This window comes from Vitis vinifera, chromosome 4 (genome assembly GCF_030704535.1).
Source record: "Vitis vinifera cultivar Pinot Noir 40024 chromosome 4, ASM3070453v1".
In the NCBI taxonomy this organism is placed as follows: domain Eukaryota; kingdom Viridiplantae; phylum Streptophyta; class Magnoliopsida; order Vitales; family Vitaceae; genus Vitis; species Vitis vinifera.
Genome location: NC_081808.1, coordinates 25324229 through 25345453, shown reverse-complemented (window position 1 = coordinate 25345453; position 21225 = coordinate 25324229). Strand labels below are relative to the sequence as shown.

Sequence of the window (21225 nt, the reverse complement as noted above, 5' to 3'; positions counted from 1 at the left end):
TTTTAATTTAAATTATACTTAATTTAACGATTTAAAATTTATTGTTTAAATCTTAATTTAAGTATTAAGATTTGATAAAATTTATTTTAAATCATCAAATTTATATGTTTATCCTTAAATTATAATTAAAATAAAGAAGATCAAATAACAATGGAGGTCGTGGGATGGTAAAAGAGATGGTAGAGGTAATTAGAATAAATAAAGATATGGATTTAAAAATAAGTTAATTTTTTTATTTATTATTTAAAATTATTTTTAACTTAAAAACATATCATTAATTATTTTGTTAATAATTTAAATTAAGTTATTAAGTTAATTTATCATATAGTGACTAACTGGCTAAACCTTTAACCACCAAATGGCTATTGATTGAAATTGACCAAAAATGAGACAAAAAGAAGTTTATGTGAGAATTAGGACTGGATTTCTTCCCTCGTACCACTTTTCTCACTTTTTGTCTAGGATTACCATATGGGCTTTTCGTGCAGGGAAATTAATTTTCTAAGGTGAAGAAAACTTTCTGTTAACATGTATCCTTTATTATTATTAATATTATTATTAATATTAATGTTATTATTGTCTTTTTCAGCTATTAGTCGGGGATTTTTAATGTTAAATACACATGAAAAAGTTTGTTTTCTGCCATGAAAAGGATATAAAATAACAACTTTACAAACAAAGCTTACTGACAAATACACTTTTTATCACAAGGTTGGTCATTTTGCAGGCACAAATATTCCGAGCCCCCTTGTGCTATTTTTATTCTTACCACCGCAACTTACACACAAAGCGATATGCGCATGACGTTGTGACACTGATTCTGCTGCTCTTTTATGAGTACAGCTTGAGACGAGTGTTTATGGGCTCCCGGCACAATGGGCACAGTGATATCGACTCACCACACTCCTTGCAAGTCTTAAAACAAATAACACACAGTCAGTCAGAACGTTGTTCAAGATATTTACTCAAATCATTCATCCTTTCTATGTAAGCACTATCTATATATATGATCCCAAATCTGATGATAATAACTTACCAAATGACCGCATCCAAAAGCCATATTCTTCGGATTTGTCAAGCATATGGGGCAGACCTTGAACATACACGCACAATCACAATGGATACATTTTGAGAAAACAAAAGTAAATGTTGATTTGGAAAGGAATTTGCAGTGGGATATAATTAAAAACTTACCTGATCCACTGGGGCTGTTTGCTCCACAGCCTCCACGGATAGGGTGGTGGCCATCATGTGCTGCAATGCCTCCCTATCATGATCCAACACTTCTTGTGGAGGTGGAAGCGGCCTTGTACGTGGACCACCCACTAAATTATTACTGCATTAAGAAGAAAGAGACTTGGGTTTAGAACCCACCTGCTTAGTTGAAATCAACATTAGCCACAAACTACATCTCCCCCTACACCCCCCCGCCCTTCTCTTACTCGATTGACTGCAGCCTCAGGGTGGCTCTGTACTGAAATGGGATTTCCATTAGGGCCGAAAGTGCAAAGGCTGTTTCCTTCTTTGATGCTTCCATGTTCTCGGACATGATCTTTGAGAAGTCGACAAACTGCAGGGGAAAAAACAAACTAGGTAACCATTAAGGATAATTCAAATATGGGAACCATGACATGTTTTTAGAATTGAGCATTTGCATAGAGTAGAGAAGACCTTTCTGGCTGCAGTTCCTCACTACTCATCTATGATACATGGGTCTGGGTACAAGTGTTGGTGCCGCTATGTGGCTAATTGTTAGATCCTTTGCACACCAAAATCTTAAGATTCGAGGATTCGATTGAGAAAAATCTCAACTATAGATGTGGATACTTAGACACGGTATTAATTTAAAATAAATTAAAATTAAATATTTTTTTCTATTTTAATAAGATGTTAAGCTTATTTTACCTTGACATTATTGTGCTAATTGTACACGAAGAATCTATTTATTGCATGTCTTTTATTTTAATAGGATAAATATTATACCATTAAACTTTGATTAGTTTAAAAGTTTAATTTAAAAATAATTTTTTTTTTAACTTTTATTATTAGAAATTCATTTAAAAATCTTTATTTTTATCATAATTTATTTAGTAAAATTTTAACAAAAAAATTAAGAAAGAAACAAATAAAAACAAATGTGTGAAGCAATATAAAAGTAATTTAAAAAAATTAAAGAAAGGGATAATATAGATAAATAGTAGATGCAGTATATACATTGATTTCATATCATGTTAACACAGATATTTTTGGCTGACATTTCTAATACATGAGAACAAAAGTCAAATTATGTCTAGATTAGTACTGTCTAAACTAATATCTAACATTTCTCCCAGACCAAAACCCCAACCCCCACTGTGGCCTCACAACCTACAACCTTCACACTGCCAAAAGTTAAATACAGCATCAGATTAATCTAATGTTCAAATTCATAAAGAGATAAAAGGGTACAGGTTGTTGAGAGCATATAAAAGGGAAACCTCATCGTAGATGTCAGTCATAAAAATGTCTTAGGGTTGATCAAATTTGTTAACTGACCCAGTTATAAGGAACCTGACAAATTATGAACTTAAAATGACACACAAAACACAAATCTAAACATGGTCAGTACCTGGAAGTTGTCAAATGAGCGTTGAGGAATGTTATCATCAAATAATTTCATTGCATCCCACGGTCCATCTCCCACACCGACCAAAATAATCGAGAGAGGATATCGGCTGTTTATCAAAATGCCACCAATTAGGACAGCAACAACATAAATGCAGCTCCAGGTTACTAAATGGTATTTGCTTTACCTAGCCGCAACTATAGAATTTACAGTTGCTTGTTCTTGTGGACTAAACCTTCCAGATGATCCATCAAGACTACCGGAAACCTGTGGTGAATACAGAAACACTTCAGATCAAAAGGAAAGAATGGGAAATTAAGAGGTTGATTGAAACCCATTGTAAATAATAGAAGAAAGTCCTGGAATTCAGCATGTTTCATGAACCTGCCCATCTGCAATAATGACAAGAACATGATATTGCCCGTTGCTTCCCTCCACAATGTCAATAGCTGCATCGATTATCGGGGCAAAGGAAGTTGGACCTGGATGTTAAGCGTGCATGGGTATAAGGGTAAGAAAACTCATCATGATTGTATCTATGAATCCTAATGACATCCCAATGTGAGATTCACATGAGTAGACAGGAAAACAAATATGGGCACCAATGAAGGGCTTGTGGCATGCTGCAAGCATTTGAATGCTCAAATCAGATGTTTTACATATTTTTATTTATGAGAACTTATTAACTATGAATTTTTATGATAAGCCTTTTTCCAATTGATTAATCAATTGAGGTCTTCAACAAAAAAGAGCAGTCTAATTATCTAAACAGATCCAAAGTTTTGCAAATCCAAACATCCCACCTCCAAGTGCCTCTCTTTCCCAGAGGCACCCAAGAAATTGTTTTCAGCAGACAAGTCTTCCAACAAACCCAGAATATTTGCGTCTACATTGAATCCTAAGCCAGTTGGCTTGAGAAAGCACATGGAATATTGCCATTTCAATCTGTAGACATACTCCCAATCCCCATTTGGCCTTGATTCCCCAGTGAAACACTCACTGAAATTAGAACTACCAAAGGGAGGAAGCTCCCATACTGCCAAAACCCAAGTGTTAGATCCACTGCTTCTGCATACCTCTTTCATACCTAAGCTGAATCAAAGCTAACATGAACATCACTAAACTCTAAGGAAACTACCTCTAAAAGAGAAGTAGGTGTATGGTGTCTGACAGATTCTGGGGGGTTCAATTTGTCTTAGAAGATGCTGACAGTCCTCTACAACCAAATAACCCACACAATATCATGCGTGATTTAATGATATAACATTCCACCTCTTGAACTACTCTGAAACCTCTGAAAGTAAAGTGTATTAGATCGATAATACCTACAATGGGAACCCAGACAGAATTGCTAACTGGAAGAAGTTTGTTCCATAAACCCAGGTGACAAGGCAATGAAATAAGAGAAAATCCACCACATATCTGAACTTCGAGCCTATAACGCATACTAAGGATAGAGAGCTAGATAGAGCCCCTAATCTGCGACATATTATTAGTGTTTACCCTTTTATTACAAATCACTAACCAAGAAAAGGATCTGACTTTGAAAGGACCTTTGGCTTTCCAGATGAAGTCAGCCTAAGGAAAGGCAGCAAGACAATCACTATCAGGAAGGGCATGAAAATCACAATTTAGAGGACAGGCCTTAGGGAACCAAAGGCTAGACCATCTTGTCTAGAAAAGATGAAGACGTATAAACAAGGTTCCAGGAGAGCTAAAGGGAGGAGAGGTCATAAATGTCTTGACATGATTAGTTATATAGAAAGTTAAAATTCCTCAAAAAGGAGGTGTGGCTCTGTATGAGAATATTGGAAACAGAAGTATCCCTAGCCCTTAAAATGAGAGACATTTTTGGATACAGAATGTTGAGGGGTTGATTCCTCTAGCATTCTAGGATTGGATTTTGGGTCCATCACCAATTCCAAAACAAATAAACTAAAAGAAATTTGGATAAACCTAGGGCATGGATTTTCAGGTGCATGGGTGTCACCACCTAACCTCTATAGTGGCATCCCATTTATCAGCAAACATCCCTTAGATGCTGTTAGAAAAAATACATCACAAAAAGTCGTGCTCCTAAAGGAAATCTCCAAAGCCAATTATCTCAGATAAGGCTTTACTCCTTAAAAGCGACCTCCCTAATCTCTAATCCTCCTTCAATATTCAACTTGCAAATTTGATACCAAATTAAGAGGTGGCTCTCTCTTTATATCCCTTACTCGTATATAGAAAAAAAGAGGTTTGCAAGTTGAGTCAATGATTTTAGGCCTGCTGATCTATTGTCCAACCTTTATGAGATCATCACCAAGGTCCTGTCAAACAGATTCTGAAAGTTCTATGGGAGAATATATCCTCATTCCTGAATGCTTCATGGAAAAAGAAAGAATCATGCATCTCAAGGGTGTGCTATAGATTATGTGGCTGACCTGGCGGAATCTGATCTATGAATCAGACATGTCAAAGAATCTTTGAATTTGTATCAAAGTGTATCATTTTCAACTTTGAAGATATATATGACATGTACTTATTTTATTTCAGAACCAAAGGAACACTGAAATGATCTAGTACCAATAGAAAACCAAAATGGGATTCATAATATTGGCATGAATATGTGATGCCATCCTTAAGAAAATTAGGAAAAAAGTGCATAATAGATGTAAGCTAATTTCTGTATATTATAAAAACAGTATTCTGCTGCCAACATAAAGATGTCTACCTTGGTCTGTTTCCTTTTAGATCTGTAACCTGATAAAAAATTTTATAGCCCCTGTCAGTTCAAATCCAAATAGCACAAGGATCAACACCATATTCAAGTTCGGCTTGTGCTTTTGATGAGTAATTCTGACAGGAGAACCACTTGGTATAATTGCATTGTACCTCAAAAGAATTTGGGTAGTGAAATTGCAGTCTAAATTCCATTGCCAATTCATCCAATATTATTGATGAAGTGTCCTTCAAATGGTGTGATAGAGGGCCAGGAGAAGAAATAAGAAAACAACTGAAAGACTGAAATAAAAGCCTGCTCCAAAGCTAAAAAATGTGCATGTGTAAACACTCTTCTGAAAGGTGAAAGTATATTCACCAGAATTGCCAAATTTCATTGTTAAAAGAGAAATTCTTAGAGAAGCAGTTTAGAGAAGTGAAGCATTTAAAATAAAGTTTTGTTTTTTTGTCTGCAATAATTCACCAACCTGGTGGAAGTTTGCTTTGCCTCTCATGTTAATCCTTTCTACTTCATTTCAAGATAAAGTTGGTGATAGAAAAGTTCAAGATAACAATAACAGATATACAAGATGAGAGAGGCTTGAAGAAATGTGTATTTAAAAAGAAAAAAGGAAAAAAAGAAATCACTGTCATAGCTACCATCGAATCTAGTCAAATGCTTGTAACCATAAAATTCTATTATCAACAAAACCACTAATCACCAATAAACTGAAATTTTCTGGACAAAATCTGAAAAGGAATGTAGAAGCACCGAAAGGGAGAATTTGCATGAATGAGGATAGAATTGTTTACTAATCTAGGAAAAACAGAGCACTTGTTATTTTTCCTTGGAGAGAACCATGAAACAGTAGCCAACAATGTTTTCAGACAAAGTAAGAAAGAAATAAATGAAAACAAAATAAAAAATAGTAATTATGTGAACTCAATTTGAATTGATAAACAAATTGCATAGAACAAGGAAAAGTAAAAAGAAGTTGCAAAAAACCTGACAACTTCAAGTACGGAACAATCTCTTTATATCGTGCCAGAACCTCCTCAAAACCACGACAATATCGGTGATCAGGGTAAAAGCTGAAAACATACTTATCGTGTGTTGATGCTACAGAAAGAAAACTCATCAGATAACTATTCCAAGTAAAGACTAAAAATTTCTACTAAAAACTAGTTATAAACAGATACTAACCATCACCAAATCCGAAGCAAGGTATCAAGTTGTCTTCATCAAAAGGAGACAGAGTTCGGCCAATTATAGAGATTGCTTGTTCATATGGGTTAGGTGTGTTACTAATCGCATGAAGGCTTTTCCTATGGAATGAATGCCTGCCTAGAATCATTGATATATAATTTTTTTATTCCTTCTGCTAGTTAGAAATTTTAGAGGTTAAAAAAAGAATATATAATTCATTTTCAAATAGAACTACCTGTCCACTCATTGCTCTTTGTGAAGTCGATACCAAGAATTAAGTTTGATGATTCAAGGCCAGATTCTCTCAATGCATCAGTAACCTGGAAACATGCGTATTATATTGCTTGATTTTCATCAAAAAACAAAATTGCCTCAAGAAGCATACACTAAAAATATGTTCAAGAAAATTGTGTACTGAAGAGGCTATTAGATATGCACTCACAATAACCATAGCAAAGAAAGAGAGGCAACACAAATACAAATCAATTTCAAAGATTTTCTGTGGAACTTATGACAACATTGTCCTTTTAATCGATTACACATCTTAGTTTCATATCCTCTACTGTAATAGCGTTTGATATAAATGCGATTTATAATATTCTCACCATCTTATTGTTAAATAGTCCATGCATAACTTTAAAATACTAAAACGTAGTATAGTTAAGAGGGAGTGTTTCCCTATGATTTAGTGCACTCTTAGCCCCCCTGATGGCAACAGTCCAGCACAAGGCATGTGAATGGCACCATGCCTCCATATGTAGCCTAAAGCATGAGGACAGACATGCTAAAGCAGGGAGACAAGGCAATAAAAGGCTGTGTTTCAGTCTACATTTGGTTGGGTTGGTTGGCTAGAATTTGGTTGCTTTTCAGTTCAAATCTCATGTCAGACTAGCTCTCCATTGATATTCTAAAAAAAAGGTCTGGTTTGGATTTGATGTCAAAACCATGCAACAGGCTCAACCCAAAATTATGCATCCCATTGACCATCAAAGCAACTAAAGGTTGTGTGTTAAATATGCTCAAGAGGCTTTAATTTGATCCTAAAGCTTCATCTATGATTGGTTTCAGTTTTCTATGAGAATGTTGCATGAAGTTGATATCCACATTGTACATGAACTTACACATTCATATGGGAAAAACAACCTCAATAAAAATCTCATGATTTGAAATTTCATGTTTCACATGCTTGGACATCTTCAAAAAAGAACCAGTCATCTTAGTTATAGTGCGGTTCCATTGCATGAACCCTCACGGTGTTAAACTTCTCAACAGGCATTTTATAAAAGAAACAGTTTCACTAACAAGGTATCAAGGAGCAAGAGTATCAATAATTCCAAATTCCATACAACTCCAACTAACAAATAGAAGGTTAATGAAGAAACCTGATCCAAAGAGTTGAAATTATCGGCTATGTAAGGCAATTGCCCCCTATGTCGATAGTCAGGATCCATTGAAGTTCCTGCATAAGAAGGGGTTTGATGCAGAAAATCATGATGAGGATCATCAAATGCTGATTCTGAATTCCCCATACCAGAAGTTATATTGAACCTATATCACAAAAGATGGATTCTATATAGAATGTGAGAATTGGAAGAGATTATTCTAAACAATACATATATGTATATATACACACACAAGCTAAATCATGTTACAAATATAATTTTCAATAAAGTTACAAATATTAAAAAACAATAAAATATGCAGTCTGAAAAATGTTTTGTATCCTATGTTAAACTTCCAGGGGTGACCCATAACTTTGCTTACTTTCTATATCAATGTATGCTTCTCATTTGAATTGAAGTTTCCCATACTTTTCCCCCATGTAAAAGAAAATTTTGGATTCACAGATGAGAATTGGTGTTCCTCAAAATTAATGCATGCAAAAGATCTTGACAATACCAGAGTTTATATGGGGTCAATACTTCTATGGATTGCTGATCCTGGTGCGAACCTATGTCAAAATGCATAAACCGTGAAGCAAAGAGACAATATTTCAATTTCCCAACTTGATATAGGAGATGGCTGGTGAAATGATACAGAAAAGTATGCCCATTAGGCCTGATGAAGGAAGCCCAACCACAAAGGCATAATATAGATTACTGAAAGAATCCTTCTAGCTCCTTAAGATATCTTCTTGTTTGTATTTATCACAAATCATAAGTTGTCTGGTTCCACAAAATGTTTATTGCAAAGTAGGTCACTTTCAACCGTGCCTTTTGTCAGGCAGTCATAGTTCAACTTCTTCAACACTCCTCACCTTTTGCCTTTTCAGCATGCTAAAGTTAATTCAAGTGAAAGGAAATATCGCTGTTATAACGTAGGATAGTTTGCCATGCATGAAACACACATTTTGTCTAGAAGTACCAAGAATGGTTGGTAAATTGTTGGGTACAGGATCTAGCTCAGAAGCATTGTCTAAATATCAGACAATCTTCATGATTTCTTTGGTTCTGAATCCAATTGCAGTAGAAAACTTACCATCCTGATGCCACGCTTACGGAGCTTCTAACCTTTTAAGCCCAAAGCTGCATTTCCATTACTAACTTCGAAAATTCCCCATCAAAATTCAACATTCTTGAAGTAAGCAAGATCTCTGTCAATCTGTGGTGGAAGTTCTAATAGGATTTTGAACATTAATCCCACTTCTGCTATATATAATCTTGGATTACTTTCACCAGACTTTTCCTGCACCATTTTCCAAGATGTTTAATTTCTCCATGAGAAAATCTCCTTCTCGGTTTACCCCCAATTTTAGCTAGTCCTGCCACTACCTTTATCCATGGATTCTCTAACAGTCCTGGAGCTAATTCAAAATCCTAGACTTTCGTTTGAAAACTATCCTATTTGTTTACTTTTAAATCTCCCCAAAATGATATACATGCCCAAACTTTAACTGAATTTCTGAACTGGCAACCAAACAACCTAGTTAATAAACTTAGGGTCAACAAAAACAGAGTTGCAAAGAGAGAAGACAAAAATATTTCCAAACTTATCTGCAGTAGAGATTTTGCATCCACATGTAGTCCACTACTTAAGCTAATCTAACCATACCTACATATTATCCTTTACGATTTGCTGGTTCCCAAACACAATATTGGAATGGGGAAATAATTCTTTAATCTAAACAGTAGATATAAAAGAAAATTAATTACTTACAAAATTTGTGTTAAACAATTAGCACAGTCTTCTCTCCATATACATACATACATAAATATGACATTAGCATATCAATACTTAGCATAATTTTCACTACGTATAATATTAGCATGCTACATATAATTATTTTCCACTAATGCATTCTCAATTTTCACATAACATAGCAATTCGATCACAATGCAAATCTGCAGAAAATAAAGGGTAAGCTAGTCCAGAAAAGAAAATAAATGTTCCTTTATCATTTTAACAGTCACAATCTGTTTGGCTGCTAAGAAAATATAAGAGAAGGAAAGAAATCAATTAATCTTAAGACTTTTCATCATTTTGGACCTGAAAACACAAACCCCGTATTCAATTGAGAATACGAAACCAAAACAACAAGAGGCCTGAAACTTCATTTCTCTGCTACATCACCCATTTCTCAGTCCCAGCAACCGAGAGGAGATCCATAGAATTCAAGTTCTACTGTTTCTCCTCCAACCCACTGGAAAAACAACAATCACCCACCAAACCCATTTCTAAATTTCACAAATTAGAAAGGATAATTTACGCCATCAATCAAAACTAAGTCAATGATGAAAGAGAAACAAACACACACCCATGAATGCAAACGTTGATAAAAGAACAATTATGAGAATATGGATGAATATAGAGAGAATTACCAGCTCGAAATTGGATAGCAGAGAGGAGAAGAGATGAGAGTCGATGAGATTCAAAGGCGATTCCACAGTTAGCGGCTTCTTGGTATGGTCAATGGAGTTGACGGCTTTTCAATGCGTACACACGTTGTATTGCTTTTGATAACTTGGAAAAGCACTTACGTCCAGCTGTCAACTTGCCCAATTATTCAACCTTTTTTGTTTTTTTATTTATTAAGGAACACAATCTTATTATTTAACATTAACTTTATATTAAAGTTACTGTACCACCAAACCCATGGAAATATGCATTCATACAATGATATTTTCTGATGTGGATATTAAATTTAACCTTTAATATAATTCCAAGATATAAAATAAAATATTATATTTAGATTGAATTTATGGCATCGAGGACTACAACTAAACGAGATCTATAAATACAAATATATGGATTTTTAATATAAGTTCGCTTAATTTAAATAGTTAAACAAGGATATAAAGTAAAAAAGTTATATTTAGATTGAATTAATGAGATGAATTAACCACTAAACGAGATCTTTAAATACAAAAGTATAGATGTTAAATTCGACTTTTAATGTAAGTTCAATTAAATTTAGGTAATTAAAACAAGATATAAAATAAAAAAAATTATATTTAGATTGAATTAATGGGATTGATTGACGACTAAACGAGATCTTTAAATACAAAAATATGGATATTAAATTTGACTTTTAATGTAAGTTTGATTAAATCTAGATAGTCAAACCAAGATATAAAATTAAAACTCATATTTAGATTGAATTAATGGGATCAAGTGATGACTAAACGAGACTTTTAAATACAAAACTATGGATATTAAATTCAACTTTTAACGTAAGTCCAATCAAATTTAGGTAGTTAAACCAACATATGAAATAAAAAATTATACTTAGATTGAATTAATGGGATCAAATTGACTTTTAATATAAGTCCAATTAAATTTAGTTAGTTAAACCAAGATATAAAATAAAAAAATTTACATTTAGATAAAATTAATGTGATGAATTGATGACTGAACGAGATCTCTAAATTCAAAGATATGGATATAAAATTTGACTTTTAATGTAAGTCTGATTAAACTTAGGTAGTTGAACCAAGCTATCAAATATATATTTAGATTGAAATAATGGGTCAATTGACAACTAAACTAGATCTTTAAATAAAAAGATATGGATATTAAATTCGATTTTTAATGTAAGTCTTATTAAATTTGGTAGTTAAACCAAGATATAAAATAAAAAAATTATATTTAAATTTAAATTAATGGGAGCCACGTACAATTAAATGAGATCTTAAATATAAAGAAATAAGATAGAGGTAACATGATTACTCATGATTTGTTGCCCTTCTTTAATATAGTAGGAAAATTTAACTTGCTCATACATGTACGTTCTTCATATGGTAATGATTCTCTTATAGTTAAGCTTTTCTTTTCCTCCCCTTCTTTTTAAGTCTAATTTAAGACTTTATATACTTTTATAGTTAGATTTAATCATTTTTATTATAACTCTATTTAAACAACTATAATGTTATAGTTTAATATTATAACCTAATTAATTAATGAATTAAAATAAGTTTTACAACCATTGATTTAATAACAAAATTAATATCATGGAGTGAGGCATAGAGCTAACTCAAATAATTGTAGTCACATGGGTGACTCTTTATGATTGTACCTAAATTTTAGTATGAGCCCTTGTAAATTTGTATATGTACATGTTCATAGTATCACCGCATGTTCATAGTATCATGGAATGCAAGGCAAGGATGTTGTGTAGGGATGACACTCTTACGTAGGGATGACAACACGGTAAGTTTGAGAGATGTCACCCCCATCCCAACCCCGCCCGTTTAATGGAAATAATTTTCATCCTCCCCCCATTAAAAATATTAAATAGGGTGGGGGTGAGGCGGGTATGAGAAATTCTCATACTTGTCCCATCCCGCCCCATTTAACTTTTTTTTTTTTTTTTAAAAAAAATTATTTTAAAATTTTTAATTAGATTAAAATAAATATATTTTATAAATAATTAAAATATTATAATTTTTATACCTTATTTTATTTATGAGTATTTTATTATTATTATCTATATATTAAAAATAGGAAAATAAAAATTAAATTAAATTATTTTTTGTAATTAATTTTATATATAATTGGGACAGGACAAGGTAATATCCAAACCCGCCTTAAACCCATTTTGGGTTTTTTAAAATATCTCAAACTTATTTATTAGAATTTCAAACTCGTCCTATTAGGGACGGGGTAAGAAGCTAACCCAACAAAACCTGACATATTCTCATCACTAACATTGTGGTTGCATGTAAGCATTAAAATGTTAGTGGTTGGAGATATGACAAAATTTATAATATTAGATAACAATAGTAGAATTTGAAAATATATTTAATACTAATTAAAATGATGATTTATTTAATTTAAATACATTTAAGGATATAAAAGAAATAATGATATATAAAGTATTTATAATTTTATTTACAAATTTATATTTTTTGCATTTAATTATTATAAAAAAGATATAAAAAACTCGTTTCATTAACAAAATTATCAATGATGGTTTTTATATTTTAAATAATCTATTAAATAAAATATGAAAATAAGGTGATTAAAATGAATTTATCTACAAAATTTTATTTTAATCTTTTATTTATGTATAGATAATATGCATATTTAATAATAATGACAAAGTTGCCAGGTGACAATGGTCATCGTATTGTATGATTGAAAAAAAAAAGCTCCCGATCGAATCTAATATCACTCTCCATTTTCGCTTTGGCATTCATGGGAAGGCTTGAAATTTCAACGAATAGGAATGAGTTTCCTTGAAACAATGATTGCATGCATGATGCATGCAACTAAGTTGATCTTGTATGCACACAATAGAGATCTCTTGACTGTGTTATCCCAATGCGGGTGGGGATTCTTAAGGACCATTTTTGCTATTTTCCTCTTATATTTTCAATGCAAATAAACATCTTTGAAAATAACTTTTGAAAATAGTTGTTAAAAATAAAATTCCATTTAAGAACTCATTCTTAGTATTTCGAAGAAAGACCTTATGAAAAACAATGAAATGTATTCTGACAATTATTATTATTATTATTATTTTGTGTGTGTGTGTGTGTTTCATTAGTTTTGGTAAAAAGAAAGGTAAAAATACTTTAAATCTATTTTTAAAAAATCATCTAATTTTAAAAATAAATTCTCAAAGAATTATTTTAGTAAAAAATTTGTCAAATATATGTTTGAAGGTGAACATTTATTTTATATTATAAATGAGTTTTTTTATTTAAAAATAAATTTTAAAACTTCTAATTTTAAATTAAAATTGTGATTTTAATTTAAATTTTTTATTTGAGATTAATTTTTTGATTTCAAATAAAATTTTGATTTTTAAATAATATATAAATTATTATTTTTATTTTTTACAATGAATTTTAATTTTAATAATATATAAATTATATATTTATGACATCACCAATTTGATTGCACTTCGATCGCTGGTTCAACTAATAAACTATGAATCTATAACTTTTTTTGTTTAATGACAAATTCGATTTTGAATACATTGATTAATATACAATACCTTAGTTTGAACAATTATTGTAACGACTTTTATACAAATTACATATAAATATGTTCATTAGAGCAAAATATTTCAATGAGAATTTTTAAATCCTTCAACATAAGAACAAATACTAGTGCAATGACCATAAAAAGAAACCATAATCTATAAAAGCCTTGTTCAACCTCCTAATGATTTAAATGATATCATATTCATGATTTTCAGTATCACTTCCTTATAATGATTTCTCTTTTTTTGGTAAACCAATTTCCTTTGAATAAAGATAAAAGAGAATACAAAACTTTTAAATTTTACATATAACAACCAATAAGTATAATAGAAACAAAGAGGATTTAGGAATAGAAAATAATTCAATACTTTAGTTATATGTTGGTTGTTCACATAATAGGAAGATTTGTAACTTAATGATTTGAAAGGTAATCTTGATGGGTTGATAGAACTATGCTGTTAAGTTATGAACACCAATTCATTTGGAGTCCATATGCAATGAATAGTTGACCATGAACTTAAGGTTTGTCTTGTTATAATTTGATAAAATACTAAAGTGCAATTGACTTTTTTAAGTGAAGTGTTCAATCAACTTCAAAATTGGATTTTGAGGGAACCAGAATTTTTCTATATGTTTTAGTGATCCCTACTCGAGTTCTTAGTTCATGGTTACACATGTTTTAAGGGTTTTTTTTGTAATTCATAAGAGTGCATACAAGCATTTTCTTAAAAACGTAAGGTTGTATTAGATCTTATGAATGGTCTTTTTAGATTAGGCTAGTTAATTAATTGGAACTCATAAGGGCTAATTAATTATTTATGAATCAAGTAGGCTAGATTAGGTGACCCAAACCCATTTTGGGCTTAAGTCACTTAAGTCCACAAGGAAGCCTATACAAACCTATTTTAGTGGTAAAGACTTCAAGCTTTTTATTTAGTTTATGAAATTCTAGAGAGAAGAACCTGATTATTACTCAAAAACCACACATTTTAGATACTAATTTTCATGAGTTTCACACTTTTTGAGTAGTAATTATGCCTAATATGCCCAAGTAACACATTGCTACCCTTGCAAGAGATACTAATGGTTCTTTGTTGAGTTTTGGAGATATTTTAAGGTGATTTTTGAAGCATGGAGTGACAAATGGAAAATGGAATGGAGGAGGGTACACAATGTGGATGAAGAGGAAGAGGAAATGCACTTGGACCAAGCTTTGTAGCTTAATTGAAAGTGGTGGAGATGGATTAAAAATAAAGAAATGGGAGAAATTGTAAAGAGGGGTCGAAAAAGCATGTTTTTCAAATTTTCGAAAAACAATTGGTATCTTAAAATCAATTCTTTGTTTTTATTTTGTTACTCCTACTAAGATAGAGATATCTTAAAATCAATTGGTATTCATCACACAAAATAAATGTACATAAATAATAATATTTATCTTGAAGTTTTAAAGTATCATATATGATCAGTTATTTTATAAATTATAGCATATGAAATATTACATTAAAAATTATATCACACCATCATATTAATAGAAGTATCTACGAGACTAGTGGCTGGTTTATACCTTGAGCAGCCGGTTACACACACACATGCAAGTGTGAGCACTAATAGAGGTGAGAAGGAAGGCGAGGAGTGAGCATAACGCGTAGTGGGGTTAACTTAGGCATGGTGAAACTTATCCCTTCAGTCATGTCGACCGGAGCATTTGATGGTGTGGCCATGTCAAATCCTTGAAGTAACCTAGCAAATGTCAAGTGTAACATTTGCAAAGCCATGTTGATCCCTGGGCAAGCCCTTCTACCAGACCCAAATGGGATGAGCTCAAATTGATGACCAAAAACATCCAGGTTTGCATGACTTCCCAAAAACCTCTCTGGCTCAAACTCTTCCGGGTTGGACCAAACACGCGGATCTCGGTGTAACTTCCATGCATTCACGAACAAACGGGTACCTTTAGGAATGTGATACCCACAAACATGACAATCTTGGGTCGCCTCATGCGGTACTAATAGGGGAGCAGCTGGATATAGCCTTAGAGACTCCTTAATGATAGCCCGAAGGTAATCTAGCTTCTGAATATCTGATTCTTCCACCCATCTGCTCCTCCCAACTTTTAGATCTAGCTCTTCCTGAGCATGCTTCATTGCTTCTCTATTATTCAGTAATGCAGACAGGATCCATGTCGAGGTAATAGATGTGCTGTCTGAGCCTCCCACGATGAGATTCTGTATATGCATGGTTTTAAATTTCAACAAATAATTAACCAAAAATAAATGGTATTAGAAAAAAAGCGAACCTAGGATAAATTAATGTGCCTAATATATAAAGATGCATTATCAGAATTCATTGGTAGTCCCTCAATGACCACATCATTGAAAGATGCCAGTTTCAACGTATTAGATACGCGTCAATTTTAATCTAATTATGAAGTCTTCAACAATTTTCATCAAATTTTCATCTAATTATGAATGCCACATAGCAAGGTTATGAACCCCACCTTGCTAGCAATTCAATCTATATATCTCTTGAAGAAATTAAAGTTAAAAAACACTATGCTACTTGCACAGGAGGGCATACCAATTGTGCATGTTGTTGAAGAACCAATTTTCTTAAAAATTTAAATTGATAGGATTTAGATTTAATATGCATATTATGCTCTCTTTTAATACATTTATATATGTTTTTCTCAGTGTTCAACATTAGATTCAAGTATCAGTCAACTCTTATATATATTTATATATATATATAGACATTAGCATTCTTTATTCTTAAAATAACCGATAACTTTTTGGGACAACAGCAACAACAATAACAAAAGTGAATGAGCCTGTACAATATGATAATGATTACTATTTATGTGACGGTAAGAGAACATACCACTATTGTTGCCTTGATAACAGTTTCACGGGTGTGGCCGAACATGGACGTGTCCTGGACTGTTGATAGCAGTACATCAATGAAGTCATGCCTGCATCCGGGCTCACTCTTTAACCTCATAACATGTTCTTCTACCCAACTTCCTACAAGACAGTCCAATTCCTCTGTAACATGCTTCATGGAGCCCAAATAGCCTTGCAAATCCAACCGTTCAAGAAATGGGAACACATCTGATGGAACAAAGGCCCCAGATAGAGACAGGTATTTCTTAATAGTTATTATAGCACCCCTTGCCTCTTCATTTCCATGGACCGCGTTATCAAAATATCTCTTCCCTGCAATCATCCTAAGGGCGAAATTGAATGTCAAGTGTTCAAACCACTCACTCATAACCACCTTTATTGGACTGATCCAGTTGTTATCTTTGCCAAGTGAGTACAAGTCTTTGATGCAAGCATCCAATTCAGAAATCCGTACATCCTTCAATTCATTGAGACGACGAGCAGAGAGAATTTCCACCACTGATAGCTTGCGCATCTCACGCCAAAAAAGTCCATAAGGTGCAGAGCCAAACATTGCATAGTTGTAACCCAGGAGCTTTGACACGCTAGAACGTGGGCGTGAGGCAAAAACCTTGTCGTTGGTAGTGAAGCATTCCTTAACAGCCTCATGACTACTGACCACTACCGCTGGGTGCATCCCTAGTTGGATCATGAACACAGGGCCGTGCTTATCAGCCATGGCTCCAAGGGTTCGGAAAATTGGGACTTGGCCACTTAGGAGATGCAGATGACCTATGATTGGCCAGGCACCAGGGGGTTTTGGGGCTGATATGCCCTTACTATTGTGAGTGAGAGTCCTAACTATCCATCGATTATACCAAAACAACAAACCCAGAAAAAGCCCTGCGAATGCTAGCAATTGGGTGAGCAAATCCATGATGGAATGGAGACTGGAGAATGGAGCTCAGTTGAAGAATCACTGCCAGGTTCAAAATTGTTTGAGACTGACTTCTGCGTTTGAATATCAATATGATGGCCTGCCTAGAATCACTGAAATATAATTTTTTTTTCCCTTCTGCTAGTTAGAAATTTTAGAGGTTAAAAAAAGAATATATAATTCATTTTCAAATAGATCTACCTATCCACTCATCGCTCTTTGTGAAGTCTATACCAAGAATTAAGTTTGATGATTCAAGACCAGATTTTTTCAATGCATCAGTAACCTGGAAACATGGGTATTATATTGCTTGTTTTTCATCAAAAAACAAAATTGCCTCAAGAAGCATACACTAAAAATATGTTCAAGAAAATTGTGTACTGAAGAGGCTATTAGATATGCACTCACAATAACCATAGCAAAGAAAGAGAGGCAACACAAATACAAATCAATTTTAAAGATTTTCGGTGGTACTTATGACAACATTGTCCTTTCCATTGATTACACATCTTAGTTTCATATCCTCTACTGTAATAGCGTTTGATATAAATGTGATTTACAATATTTTCACCATTTTATTGTTAAATAGTCCATGCATAACTTTAAAATACTAAAACGTAGTATAGTTAAGAGGGAGTGTTTCCCTATGATTTAGTGCACCCTTAGCCCCCCTGATGGCAACAGTGCTGAACAAGGCATGTGGATGGCACCTTGCCTCCATATATAGCCTAAAGAATGAGGACAGACATCCCAAAGCGAGGAGGCAAGGCAATAAAAGGTTGTGTTTCAGTGTACATTTGGTTGGGTTGGTTGGCTAGAATTTGGTTGCTTTTCAGTTCAAATCTCATGTCAGATTAGCTCTCCATTGATATTCCAAAAAAAAGGTCTGGTTTGGATTTGATGTCAAAACCATGCAACGTGCTCAACCCAAAATTATGCACCCCATTGACCATCAAAGCAACTAAAGGTTGTGTGTTAGATATGCTCAGGAGGCTTTAAATTGACCCTAAAGCTTCATCTATGATTGGATTCAGTTTTCTATGAGCTAGAATGTTGCATGAAGTTGATATCCACATTGTACATGAACTTACACATTCATATGGGACAAACAACCTCAATAAAAATCTCATGATTTGAAATTTCATGTTTCACATGCTTGGATATCTTCAAAAAACAACCAGTCATCTTAGTTACAGTGTGGTTCCATTGCATGAACCCTCATGGTGTTAAACTTCTCAACAGGCATTTTATAAAAGAAACAGTTTCACTAACAAGGTATCAAGGAGCAAGAGTATCAATAATTCCAAATTCCATTCAACTCCAACTAACAAATAGAAGGTTAATGAAGAAACCTGATCCAAAGAGTTGAAATTATTGGCTACGTAAGGCAATTGCCGCCTATGCCATTGAAGTTCCTGCATAAGAAGGGGTTTGATGCAGAAAATCATGATGAGAATCATCAAATGCTGATTCTGAATTCCCCATACCAGAAGTTATATTGAACCTATATCACAAAAGATGGATTCTATATAGAATGTGAGAATTGGAAGAGATTATTCTAAATAATACATATATGTATATATACACACACAAGCTAAATCATATTACAAATATAATTTTCAATGAAGTTACAAATATTAAAAAATAATAAAATATCCTGTCTGAAAAATGTTTTGTATCCTATGTAAAACTTCCAGTGGTGACCCATTACTTCGCTTATTTTCTATATCAATGTATGCTTCTCATTTGAATTGAAGTTTCCCATACTTTTCCCCCATGTAAAAGAAAATTTTAGATTCACAGATGAGAATCGGTGGTCCTCAAAATTAATGCATGCAAAAGATCTTGACAATACCAGAGTTTATATGGGGTCAATACTTCTATGGATTTCTGCTCCTGGTGCAAACCGGGAAGCAAAGAGACAAAATTTCAATTTCCCAACTTGATATCGGAGATGGCTGGTGAAATGACACAGAAAAGTATGCCCATTAGGCCTGATGAAGGAAGACCAACCACAAAGGCATAATATATATATATATATATATCACAAAACTTAAGTTGTTTGGTTCCACAAAATGTTTCTTGCAAAGTAGGTCACTTTCAACCTTGCCTTTTGCCAGGCAGTCATAGTTCAACTTCTTCAACACTCCTCACCTTTTGCCTTTTCAGCACCCTAAAGTTAATTCAAGTGAAAGGAAATATGCTGTTATAAACTTATAACGTAGTATAGTTTGCTATGCATGAAACACACATTTCGTCTAGAAGTACCAAGAATGGTTGGTAAATTGTTGGGTACATTATCTAGCTCAGAAGCATTGTCTAAATATCAGACAATTTTCATGATTTCTTTGGTTCTGAATCCAATTGCAGTGGAAAATTTACCGTCCTCATGCCACGCTTACCGTCCTGACATATACATACATACATAAATATGACATTAGCATATCAACACTTAGCACAATTTTCACTATGTATAATATTAGCATGCTACATATAATTATTTTCCACTAATGCATTCTCAATTTTCATATGACATAGCACTTCGATCACAATGCAAATCTGCAGAAAATAAAGGTTAAGCTAGTCCAGAAAAGAAAAAATGTTCCTTTATCATTTTAACAGTCACAATCTGTTTGGCTGCTAAGAAAATATAAGAGAATGAAAGAAATCAATTAATCTTAGACTTTTCATCATTTTGGACCTGAAAACACAAACCCCGTATTCAATTGAGCATATGACACTATTTTGGCTTAGTTAATATGAATTATTCATTTGTTGGAAACCAAAACAACAAGAGGCCTGAAACTTCGTTTCGCTGCTACATCACCCATTGGAAAAAGAATCACCCATCAAACTTAGTTCTAAATTTCACAAATTTGAAAGGATAATTTACGCAATCAATCAAAACTAAGTCAATGATGAAAGAGAAACAAACACACACCCATGAATGCAAACGTTGATAAAAGAAAACTTATGAGAATATGGATGAATATGGAGAGAATCACCAGCTCGAAATTGGATAGCAGAGAGGAGAAGAGATGAGAGTCGATGAGATTCAAAAGCGATTCCACAGTTGGCGGCTTTTTGGTCTACATTTATTGGGAGGTGTAATTTTTGAACAGCTGGCTTTTCAATGCGTACACACGTTGGATTGCTTTTGATTACTTGGAAAAGCACTTACGTCCAGCTGTCAATTGACAACTAGATTTTTAAATACAAAAGATATTAAATTCAACTTTTAAAGTACGTTACATTAAATTTAGGTAGTTAAAAGTTTAAAACAAGATATTAAATAAAAAATTATACTTAGATTGAATTAAGAGAATTACCAGCTGTCAACTTCCCAATTACTCAACTTTTTTTGTTTTTTTGTTTGTTTTTTTATTTATTAAGGAAGACAATCTTATTATTTAACATTAACTTTATATTAAAGTTACTATACCACCAAATCCATGGAAATATGCATT

At 33.0% G+C, this 21225-nt stretch overlaps 2 protein-coding genes across 10 annotated transcripts; both read right to left on the bottom strand.

The window, feature by feature from the left end:
• Positions 1 to 517: 517 nt before the first annotated feature.
• On the bottom strand, positions 518 to 20837 carry LOC100249896 (E3 ubiquitin-protein ligase RGLG3). Of its 9 annotated transcripts, none has more exons than XM_059736543.1 (12): positions 20764 to 20837; positions 7898 to 7974; positions 6751 to 6835; positions 6513 to 6653; positions 6315 to 6428; positions 2990 to 3087; positions 2793 to 2872; positions 2609 to 2714; positions 1443 to 1570; positions 1195 to 1336; positions 1037 to 1093; positions 518 to 915 (listed from the first exon to the last, which is right to left on the bottom strand). In XM_059736543.1, the coding sequence occupies exons 2-12, from the start codon at positions 7964 to 7966 to the stop codon at positions 832 to 834; spliced, it is 1104 nt and encodes a 367-aa protein (XP_059592526.1). In that variant the 5' UTR covers positions 7967 to 7974; positions 20764 to 20837; the 3' UTR covers positions 518 to 831. The 9 variants fall into 9 exon arrangements, with proteins under 9 accessions (XP_059592526.1, XP_002266834.1, XP_003631931.1 ...); XM_002266798.5 differs by lacking the exon at positions 20764 to 20837 and adding an exon at positions 10334 to 10478 and having other exon boundaries at positions 7898 to 8063; XM_003631883.4 differs by lacking the exon at positions 20764 to 20837 and adding an exon at positions 10334 to 10458 and having other exon boundaries at positions 7898 to 8084.
• On the bottom strand, positions 15547 to 17560 carry LOC132253691 (cytochrome P450 CYP82J17-like). Its single transcript, XM_059736610.1, has 2 exons — positions 16820 to 17560; positions 15547 to 16167 (listed from the first exon to the last, which is right to left on the bottom strand). The coding sequence occupies exons 1-2, from the start codon at positions 17558 to 17560 to the stop codon at positions 15547 to 15549; spliced, it is 1362 nt and encodes a 453-aa protein (XP_059592593.1).
• Positions 20838 to 21225: the final 388 nt, after the last annotated feature.